Here is a 12,225-nt window from a genome sequence, read left to right on the forward strand (position 1 = left end):
GACTCAAGTCGTAGAGTGGGACTCAAGTCGCACTTGTCACCAATAAATTGACTTGACTTGCGATCTGTTCAAAGGACTTAAGACTTGACTTGGACTTGTAGTCATTGGACTAGGCATTGAATAGCTAAAACTAAAGAAAAAACCTGCCTTCAGGTTTTGTTCGGGTCTGGTAGCTCAAGCAATTACATTTTGAAAGTTAGGTAACGTTATTAGCGATAGTGCATCTGTTCCATTCGTAATAGCATTTGGCGACAAAGATTTTTTACATTCAGTGAGAAGCCAAATGATAGTTCGCTGTTAAGAATTGGGTCCTGTTTCTAATCTTTGCCAGCAAATTAGTTACAGTAGCTAATATCTAGCCAACACATTAAACCATACAGAACACAAAGAGCTGTTAGTTAATGGCCATTCTATGTAAAATAGTCAGACAATTTGGCTAATGCCAAATAGAACAGTAGATAGAATAGTCCGGCCCTAAGTATTATTGTACTAGATTATAAACTGCTGATTTAAAATGGCCCTTAAAATAATCGTCATCCCCAAAAGGTGCACCTTAAATTGAAAGGACTTGCTTTGGACTAATAGAATATAACTATAACCTATAGTGCTTAAAATACTTGAGACTTGACTTGGACTTGCATGCAGTGACTTGAGACTTGACTTAGACTTAAAGACATGTCTGTAATCCCTTACTAGTTTGTTTTTGCCGGACCACGTAAGCGGAGCCGGCCAAGAAGAGCGAATGTCTCTTACTGAGTGTGTGAGTGAGTAGTGGCAAGCCATACATTTCATAAATGCTATTTGTGGTGGAGGTAAACTTAATAAGAAACGTTAGTCAGTTTAACACAATGCTTAATGGTGTCTAGCGAAATATTCAAAGGACACAGCCACTCACCTGGGAGACCCAGGTTCGAATCCAGTGACGGCAACAGTGTTCATCACTTTCAATTGCTGTCCAGCTGAACTAGGCATTTCTGGTTCAAATAAATAACATGTTACTTAATTTCCCTCAGTGTAACCAAGGTAGCTTTATGTAGCGTTTATTTTCTCCAGTAGCAAGTGGCAAAGGTGGCAGTGCCAGCACTCCCTGCTAAAGTTCATCATACACCTACCGTAGCCACATGCACAGCTCCCATTAATTTAAAATCAATATTTAGCATCGATAAGGGATTTGTGCAGGGGTAACCCCGAACTGCGTGATTCAGGCTCGGGAAGCAGTTTACTATTTTGACTATCATTATTGCCTTTGCATATTACTGCATGTTACCAATCACCGAGGCTGCTATTATGTTTTGCTGGAAAACTTTTGCCTTTTTCACAATCAAACTTCAATCCCAAATCATCCTCTGTTGGACAACCAAAGTTGATCGCAAATGAACATCTAAGTACATGTTCTGTTTCTAAACGTGATTATTCTGAATAATTGCAAATCAGACTTAGTAATTATTCACCTCTGAATAAAGTCACAAAGCTATTGTATTATGCACATTATTGCAAAGAGATTTCAAATTGAAATGCCTAACATTTTCTTTTTTGAGAAGATATGTTTATCAGTGTACTGCCATGTGCAGTGCAATGTTTTTGTTCTTCATTGTTCACTGCAATTGATCTATCTAGTATTGAAGTCTGTACATATAGGCTTTTGAATAAGCATGGCCTGAAAATGTGGAGGCACTTGCAATACAAAATAATGTACAGATTTAAGAACTAAACACAAATATTGTTTCTCATTATGGTATATGATTACTTGAGATAATAGGATTGGTCACTCTTGCTGTATAATGATTAATAATGTTATATGCTGGTGACTGACACTGACTATATACCAGACTACAGTGTATGATACACTGCCGAATTTGCAGGTTTTCCTACTTACAAAGCATGTAGAGGTCTGTAATTTCTACCATAGGTACACTGCAACTGTGAGAGACGGAATCTAAACCAAAAATCCATTTCACTTTCAAAACTACAGCAATTAGTCTCTTCAGTTCCCAAATGCTTACAGAGTATTGTTAAAAGAAGAGGTGATACAACACAGTGGTAAACATGCCCAGTCCAAACTTTTTTGAAACATGCTGCTGGCATCAAATTCAAAATTGGCATGTATTTTTCCATAAACAATAACATTTCTGTTTCAACATTTGATATGTTATCTTTGTAATATTTTCAATTAAATACAAGGGTGAATGTTTACATATCATTACATTCTGTTTTTATTTGCATTTCTATGGATTGTCCCAACGTTTTTGGAAACAGCGTTGTATTATAAGGTGCCATTGGTTTCATGTAGGGATATATATACAGTGGGGAGAACAAGTATTTGATACACTGCCAATTTTGCTGATTTTCCTACTTACAAAGCATACAGAGGTCTGTAATGTTTTATCATAGGTACACTTCAACTGTGAGAGACGGAATCTAAAACAAAAATCCTGAAAATCACATTGTATGATTTTTAAATAATTAATTAGCATTTTATTGCATGACATAAGTATTTGATCACCTACCAACCAGTAAGAATTCCAGCTCTCACAGACCTGTTAGTTTTTCTTTAAGAAGCCCTCCTGTTCTCCACTCATTACCTGTATTAACGGCACCTGTTTGAACTCGTTACCTGTCCACACACTCAATCAAACAGACCCCAACCTCTCCACAATGGCCAAGACCAGAGAGCTGTGTAAGGACATCAGGGATAAAATTGTAGACCGGCACAAGGCTGGGATGGGCTACAGGATAATAGGCCAGTAGCTTGGTGAGAAGGCAACAACTGTTGGCACAATTATTAGAAAATGGAAGAAGTTCAAAATGATGGTCAGTCTCCCTTGGTCTGGGGCTCCATGCAAGATCTCACCTGGTGGGGCATCAATGATCATGATGAAGGTGAGGGATCAGCCCAGAACTGCATGGCAGGACCTGGTCAATGACCTGAAGAGAGCTGGGACCACAGTCTCAAAGAAAATCATTAGTAACACACTACTCCGTCATGGATTAAAATCCTGCAGCGCACGCAAGGTCCCCCTGCTCAAGCCAGCGCATGTCCAGGCCTGTCTGAAGTTTGCCAATGACCATCTGGATGATCCAGAGGAGGAATGGGTCTGATGGTCATGTGGTCTGATGAGACAAAAATTGAGCTTTTTGGTCTAAACTCCACTAGCCGTGTTTGGAGGAAGAAGAAGGATGAGTACAATCCCAAGAACACCATCCCAACCGTGAAGCATGGAGGTGGAAACATCATTCTTTGGGGACGCTTTTCTGCAAAGGGGACAGGACGACTGCACCGTATTGAGGGGAGGATGGATGGGGCCATGTATCGCAAGATCTTGGCCAACAACCTCCTTACCTCAGTAAGAGCATTGAAGATGGGTCATAGCTGGGTCTTCCAACATGACAATGACCCGAAACACACAGCCAGGGCAACTAAGGAGTGGCTCCGTAAGAAGCATCTCAAGGTCCTGGAGTGGCCTAGCCAGTCTCCAGACCTGAACCCAATAGAAAATCTTTGGAGGGAGCTGAAAGTCTGTATTGCTCAGCGACAGCCCCGAAACCTAAAGGATCTGGAGAAAGTCTGTACGGAGGAGTGGGCCAAAATCCCTGCTGCAGTGTATGCAAACTTGGTCAAGAACTACAGGAAATGTTTGATCTCTTTAATTGCAAACAGGTTTCTGTACCAATAAAAAAGTTCTGCTTTTCTGATGTATCAAATACTTATGTCATGCAATAAATGTAAGTGGGAAAACCTACAAAAACGGCAGTGTATCAAATACTTGTTCTCCCCACTGTATGTAATTATACAATATCCCATTAAATGTGTGGCCTCTGGGCATAAGTGGCAACACATTTAATGGGATATGAAGATAGAATCACAGGACTTATCTTAAAGTAACTATGTAACTTAACGCCTTACTTTCTACACCAAGAAACCAAGTTATTTTATGGGAACTGTCACTACTAACTGTAATTAGATACTTTTAAAAACATTCCCCAACACTCTTAATTTGTGACTTGCTTTTTGCTAAACAGAGAGTGGCTGTGGATGTTGATATGTTGCTTATATGAGTAATGTATGTTTAACAACTACATTTACTACTGAGTTATGTGTGTTATAATTTAAACATCCTTTTAGATATGGCTACATCCGGAAGTAGAACGTTTTTACCAAGCTAAATAAGAGGCTCTAAATGTAACTTTACAAGCTTCTGCACTCATCTTCTTTTATAGTTTGTCAGCTAGTTAATATCAAATCACATAAAAATACATGCTATGAAGCCAACACATGCAAAACTCCTGGACAAAAACATTAAGTATTCATTGTTTGCTTTCAAAAAGCATAACTAACTACAAAACATAACACAAAACTGTAATAATACGTTTCATTTATGCCCAGACTTTATTACTAGTTATGAAGCCAGTTCTTTATTAGCCATGACTAATGTGGTAGAACGTTTGCCATCAGGAATAAACATTACTTTAAAGCCAGGCCTTGGGACCCAGAGTACTGCTGGTTTTCATTCTGGTCCTCTAAGGTCTAATTAGAGATTGAGACCAGGGATACCAGGCATATGGAATTAACTACCTGGTAATCAGTTCCCAACCATTACCCAAGATTTTTCCAAGTGAAAACCACTGTATGTCTGATTACAAGATCACATTAATTCAATGCGTATGCATCTGAAATGATCATAAAAAAAATATTTTGAGAGATTGAGACAATAATCTCTCTGGAAAATTGCACTGTATGATTTTCTTTCACAGAACTCTAGTTGATTTCCAAAACCCCATTTTCTTCTTTATCTGAGATAGAGACTACAATACTGACAATGGCTATTTTGAGCTCCACAGCAAAAGGACAATAAAAATATATTATATGAATCCTCAAACTCAAAGTACAATATCTGCATGTGACAATAGAGTATCTATAAGTGCATCTTTTTTATACCTCCATTCTAAATTACCTTTTTATATCCACAGTTGACTGAATAGGTTCCAACCCTTTTGACTGATTAATCTACAGCAATATTGTTTCTTCATTTCATCACAGCCAATTCACTGAGAACATTTGTCATTGTATAAGGTAGTGGTATCTTTACATTTCTTATCATTGGTTGCTTTTTGGGGTTTTAGACTGTGTCTCTAAGCATTTTATGACAACTGTTGATGTAAAAAGGCTTTATAAAACAAATGTAACTGATTAATGATTGATTTGTCTATATATGTCCCTGGTTTAAAATATGTTTCTGAATCTGCACTCAAACGCAACATTGTCAATACGTGGGATAATGAAAGTAAAAGGCAGCTGAGAGAAGTTGGCTTTAAGCCACTACTGATTCATGTCTCTTCCCAGGGGATGTAAATGACAAAAGGGTGATTTGCATCGATCAGTTTGTCCAGAGCAAGTCTCTGCAATGATCTCAAGAGTTTGTGGTCTTGTGGAATGCCTGGATCTTCTTCAGGTTCTGCCGGACTCTGACAAACTCCATCAGCTGAGCCTCCTCCCGTACCCTCTCCCCCTCCTGCTTCTCCCTCTATGGAGACAGCACCAGTATAGCTTATCAATTCAAATCTTAAATTGTAGCATTTTACCTACAGATAGAGACAAGATGTGTGTCATCAGCTTTACATTATGAAATCTCTTAGATGTGAATTGGAAACAAAACACTGTTATATTTATTAGTCTTACCACATTATTTTTAAGGTATGACTAGGTAGGACTCTAAAAAATGTATACTACTGTTCAAAGGTTGAGGTCACAATGAAAATGTTTTCATCTTTTTATGTAGTCTTTTTATCTTTGTCTTGTTGTAGGAGGAAATTGACTGCAATCAAACGCTGTTCACAGGGGCATTGCAAAAGTTATAGCCTTCCTTCTTCAAGATCCCTTTTACCGTGTACAAATCTCCCACTTTACCACCACCAAAGCACCCCCAGACCATCACATTGCCTTCACCATGCTTTGTTTTTATTGGCCAGTCTGAGATATGACTTTTTCTTTGCAACTGTGCTAACACAAATGCAAAAGGGTTTTCTAATGATCAATTAGCCTTTTAAAATTATTAACTTGGATTTGCAAACACAACATGCCATTGGAACTCAGGAGATATGGTTGCTGATTATGGTTGCTGATTATGATAATTTACTGTACAATGTTAACAATGTCTACACTGTATTTCTGATCAATCTGAAGCTATTATAATGGGCAAAACATTTTTGCTTTTCTTTTCAAAAACAAGGACCACAAACCTTTGAACGATAGTATATATGCAAATGCAAATACAAAACATTTAACATATTTTGTACTGTGTTTACGTGTAACCAATACCTAGCCTACTGAGAAGAAAATACTTAAGGCATCCTGACAGAGCACAGCCTTTGAACCGGTTGGAGCTGTCACCTTTGGATGGAGTTGCAAGGGTACATCACTAAACTACTACCCAAATCAGGTAATAAATGGAAAATGTAAGTTTGGACTACCTTGTTTAAGGCTGCTATCTTCCATAAACAAGATTCGGATGTGCTACTAAAGCTTTTCCTACTCACCTCTGTGTTTTTCTTCTGTCGTTTCAGAAGCTCCTCCTCCAAGGGAGTCCTGGCTTGTGCACCCTCTGCTTTCCGTGTCTGCTCTTTCCTACGCCTCTCAAGCACCTGCTGCAGCTCGGGCTTACTGCACAGTCCCTTACCCCTGTAGCCACACAGGAGAGGGGGAGGGAGAGATGGAAAGTGACAGGAGAGGAAGAAAGGAGCATATTATATATGCTGCTGAATATGCTGAATTCTGCTGAGAATATATTCTCACAATGACAGACATATCTTGTTCCCATCCCTAATGTGAATAGAACAGTGTAACTACTTAATATCATTAAGATGTCCCAATAATTCTCATTAATTTAGTCTATTAGCTAAGTCACCTTGATCATCTGGCAAGAAAGAACAATGGCAGGCTTAAAACGTTGGAAAATATGGAGAGCAGGAAGAATAATTCATCACTAAACTTGCTTTGGTTTAAATATATGTAGCAATTTATTTTGACTAATGGCAATTAAGGTTTCACTAGCACAAATCGCTCACACCAATGGCACAGTGATTGATTCAAGCTTTACATTATTTGATATCAAGATGTATGCTGTGGGGTCAGGTCAGCCATTGTTTAAGTCAATATCATTTTACTCTGGATCAGGCTCCCAATGCCCGAAAGAGAAACAACAGCGTAGAGAGAGGGTATACTATTGCAGTTTCTGTGATAGTCTGTCATTCATATTTGATGAACTACCCACAGGGAAATGATACTTGAGTTGAATGTACTGTGGCTGCGTTTTCCAGAGGTTACCAAATACCACCATTGACCACCGAGACACTCAATTATTGTTATAAAACTTTTTGATATTTATAAATCTCTCACCATCCTCAGTTTAAGTAGAACAGACCACACCTCCATTCTATTGCTTCATGCTTGCAGTCTGAAGCAAAAATAGGAATTATTTGCGTAATTATGCCCATGCTTCTTTGCAGCGACTCAGGATAGTCGATGTCAAGATGTCTTCTGACGCACATTCAATGGAGTTATGGTTCTTATCATGCTACTGGCTCACCTGTAAGTCTAGACCGGAATCCTTCTCTACCTGAGGAAACACACTCTCAGGACTACATTGATTGAGCTTTTCAGTCATTATTTAACAGACAACCAGCTGCGTTGTAGACTATGACTCAATAATGGCAGCGAAGCAAAACATTTTCCAGGAAAAAACATTGGGATGCCTACAAGGGCCTACTCATCCCTAACAGCAGACTTTCCTTCCCCATGGATGACTTGCGCAAGTCTTTCCAGTGTGTTAACTCATTTAAGAGTTCTGACTTCTAGTCATATCCTCAGGGTATGCCCAAACTCGCTGACTAGAGTATTCTCAACGACCTCAAGATCAATCAACCATCATTTTATTTTCCAACAAAGAAAAGGTAACAGAACTAAACAACTATCCCCCATTGCACTTAGTCATAGTTTTAGAGAGGCTAATCAAATATAATTTGACATCCACCCTACCTGACTCCCTGGGCACACTACAACTCACATATGGCCCAAACAGATTCACGGATGAAGCAATAGCCACTGTACTTCACATCGCCCTTTCCCACCTGGACAGAAAGAAAGCAAACACCTAATTTATATATTCAATACAAGATTTTACTTTTTACAACAGTATTATCAGTAACTAGAAATACAAGCATTTCCCTACACCCTGCCACATGTAACGTAGAAATTGTGCACAAATATTGCATTGTAAAAGCCTAGTATTTCATAGTGCATTTTTTATGGACCACATACAATGCTTTTGGAAATTACTTTATTCAGTACTTTGTTCTTTACTTTGTAGCAGTGCCTTTGGTTGTGATCACATCTTCAAATCTTCTTCAGAATGTCTCAACATGCTTTGCCCACCTGGACTTGGGTATTTTCTTTCGTTCTTCCTTGTTGATCCTCTCAAGCCCTGTCAGACTGGATGGGGAGCGTCAATGAACTGTGATCTTCAGGTCTCCACACAGATGTTCAGTTGGATTCAAGTCCAACTGAACATCTGTTCATTCCCAGTCCTGCTCATTCCCAGTCCCTGCCATTGAGCGTCATCTCCATAGTATGATCCCACCACCACGCTTAACCGCAGGAATGATATTAGCAAGGTGATGAGGGAATATTTTTCCTCTTGCTCTAGTCCTTCAGGTGACATGTCATGTCTTTTTCTTAGGAGTGGTTTCCGTCTAGCTACACCATCAATCAGGCTTTTATGATAGAGTCCTGCAGAGATGGTTGTCCTTCTGTCAGTTTCTCCCAACTTTATAGAAAAACTCTGAAGCTTTGTTAAATTGGCTATTGGGGTCTTATTCACCTCTCTGACCAAGGCCCTTCTTGCCCAGTAACTTAATTTGGCCTGATGGCTAGCTGTAGGAAGAGGAACTTTCAATGCTTTAGACATTTATGTTATAACCTATTCCAGATTTATGCCTCAACAAAATTCAAATCTCAAAGGTCAATAGAGAGTTCCTGGGATGTGAAAGTGGTGCTGTTTGTGCCAGAAATGTACTGTGAAAATATGTGCCAAATTATGCACCACCTCAAAACCACTCGCTTTCAAACTTGACATTTTGTCTGAGGTATGATAGTGATTCTGTTTATAGATTTAAGCACATAAATAAAATATGACAGATTCAGCCCAAAATGAGCATATTCAATAAATATTTAGTAAATTGCAAAAATCACAGACTGCATCTTAAAGTTAAACATATACATCAGGACAGAATATATCAATAAGCTTTGTTTCACTACTGTGCCCTGATGTGTTTGTATGTAATTATAAAAGGCTTATACATACTCCCTACTTTTTATGGGCTAGAAGCAGTTCCTTGTGCAACTCCTGGTGTGTCCTGGATGTTTTGATTGGGTTGACATGTGGCCCAAAAGTCTCCTCAGCTGAGCTGCTGGGTATGAACTCTGCTTTGATGCTATTATCTGCAAAATATAGTACAGACAGTGTCAACATCATTCACTTTTGACTAAATAACAAACATATGTGCTCTTTTAAAGCATTGTTACATGCAGCAAATGGAGTATTTCAGTACATACAAATCTACAGTACAGTAGTAAGATTGTGCACAGGACAGATGTAGGGTTGTGCAAAGGAAAGATGTAGGGTTGTGCAAAGGACAGAAGTACAGTTTTGCAAACTGCAAAATACAATCTGAGTAGACATAAAGCTTTGACTTTGTATAGTACAAACATAAAATAAAAACATTTAGGAAAAAAATATTGGAAAAACTGACCTCTGTCATTGTTGTGGTGGATGTGTGAATGGGCATTGTGGTTCCGCGTCACGGATCTGAGGCCCAGGTTGGGGGTTCTTGGGAGGGCCGGGGGGTGAGGTGGTGTGTTGTGGCTATTGCCAAGAAACATGGCGTTGTTGGACATCTTGGCCATGGCCTGGGGGCTGTGGTGCATATCAGTGGCTTTGAGGGGGTGGTGGGAGTCAGAGCTCACAGCGTGCGGTGTGGCTAGGCAAAAGGCTCTTAGGGAGGGCATAGGCTTGAGGGAGGACAACACCTGAGATTTGGCACGGAGCCACAGCTCCTGCTGCATGCTGAGACCAAGCGGGAGGTCCATTGTTGAACAAGTAGGGTGATGATGGTCAGGTGCAGAGGAGAGACAGATTGAAATGAGAGTGGGAGAAGTGATGGGCTATCTTTACAGTGGAGATCTATAATTCATTTGATCTGGTGGGCAAATACATTTCCAATTCAAATAGATGATTAAGAGAGAAGGAAAAGTGATGGATATGACTACAATATTGGAATCCAACTGATCAGAAAAGAAGAGTGCAAATGGGAGGCTAATATCCCATTTAAGACCAAAGAAACCTAAGGATTTGCATATCCATTTACTCTATTTAACTATTTGTCAATACTTCTTCTCAGTGTTGTCATAATGATCTGCCAATGTCAACAACAATGAAATCAATTCAAACACAGTTAACGTCCATTGTACATCTATGATACAAAGCATTCTACAATATTAAGTTTTCAAATCAGCACATTTTTGTATAGAAAATGTTGGAAACCATTTAAATACACCTTAGCAACACTGTAATCACTCATTAAATGTTTTTTTCTGAACAAGAAGTTATGATAAAGTATTATACACAAATGTTAAAACCCAGCATTTTACGGGTTGAACATAACTACTTTGGGTGAAGTGGAGTTTTTGTAAAAAAATTTAAATACAGATTCCAACACCTAAATAGATCACATTTATTCAGAATATTGTCTGTCATAATTTTAAGGTATTCTTTAGGCACTTCAGATTTTTGTCACATTTGGTAACATCAGTGCTCCAGGTGGGAATGTGCACAGCCCCTAGACTCCATTGTGAAATGCAGGGTTGAGTTAAATCCAATAACACACATTCTTCTCATTCATCGTGGTGCAATACTGCTTTTCCCACACACGCAGTGCAACCATTATAATACATACAATTATCCAACAACAATGAACCAGAATTTGTTTGCGTCTATCCAGGAAGTTATAAAACCTAGAAAGAGGCAGAATTGTTCATTCCTACTTACCTGAACTGTGCCAGTGCTTCATGAAGTTGTAGTCTGAAAACAGACTAAAAGTAAAGAGTAACCATCCCCTCTAACAGACAGCGATACTGTCACCTGAGAACAGTGTACATGCTACTCTCATTTCCAGCAGTTCTCAATCTGCACATTCCTATTGTCGACACAGGAGGGCAGGGTTTCACTAATGTGGGTCAATCCTTTGACTGCAATAAAATAGAAACATTTGTATATCCTGCTGGAAATTCCAGCTTCAGGCAACGCTGGCCACCAGCTTGAGGTAGGTCTTGAGACATGGTAGCTGATGTGTTGCTGGCAGAGTGGTGTAGTAAACTACATGTAGTACAACTAGTAATTGAACTACAAATTTCAGTAGTTTGGTGAAAGCTGAACTATACACAAACATTGGTAATGTTTTAGTAGCTAGCCATGTACAAAAAAGTTGTTAATCCTATGCCACTTGTTTTTTTTAAGTGCAATAGACCAAACAAATGTAGCTATTGTAGCAGGCCAAATCTGTATGATGGCAAATCTTTGGTAACTTAATTGAATTTTGTTTTTGTCATAAAAAATGTTTATGGACCAAGGCTATTTCATGACATTTTTCTTAAGACAAGTTCAGTAAAAAAAAAAGCTCAGATGTGTTTTTGTACAATAGCCAGTCTAATTTGCACATCTAAACTGTGTGGGTTTAATAAGATCACACCTTCTGTTAACATCTGGCTCTATAGCTGTTGGTTTCACAGTTGTTTAAAGAAATGTAATAACCTAATTTATGATAATTGTCCAAGTAGCTTTGAAGTACTTTTTCAAACTAGCTTTAGTTAAGTAAACTATTTTCTTAAGGGTAGCTTGTAGTGTAGTATACTGTAACAACTTCGAGTGAATTAGTTTGTATCTTACTAAACTATATTTTTAGAGTAGCTTCCCCAACACTGGTTGCTGGTTGGACAAGTTAAAACCAGCTCAGACCATCTACCAGTTCAAGCTGATAACACCAGCGATTTGTCCATGCAATTTTGTTCTAGCCCTGCACTGAAACCTGGCTGAATGTCTACATAACTAATTTAATCAGTTTAGTCATTTCAGGGCAACAGAAAGTGTTTTGTCTGGTGGTTTGCCAGGAGAGGGT

The 12,225-nt window shown here is 38.8% G+C and overlaps 1 protein-coding gene across 1 annotated transcript; it reads right to left on the reverse strand.

Annotated features, from left to right (window-relative positions):
• Positions 1 to 5,253: 5,253 nt before the first annotated feature.
• Positions 5,254 to 9,669, reverse strand: si:ch211-218o21.4 (actin-associated protein FAM107A). The gene is made up of 3 exons (XM_020051596.2): positions 9,364 to 9,669; positions 6,535 to 6,676; positions 5,254 to 5,522 (listed from the first exon to the last, which is right to left on the reverse strand). Exons 1-3 carry the CDS (start codon positions 9,525 to 9,527, stop codon positions 5,409 to 5,411), a joined length of 420 nt encoding a protein of 139 aa, XP_019907155.1. The 5' UTR covers positions 9,528 to 9,669; the 3' UTR covers positions 5,254 to 5,408.
• Between the last annotated feature and the right edge of the window lie 2,556 nt (positions 9,670 to 12,225).

This window comes from Esox lucius, chromosome 12, assembly GCF_011004845.1.
Source record: "Esox lucius isolate fEsoLuc1 chromosome 12, fEsoLuc1.pri, whole genome shotgun sequence".
Taxonomy (NCBI): domain Eukaryota; kingdom Metazoa; phylum Chordata; class Actinopteri; order Esociformes; family Esocidae; genus Esox; species Esox lucius.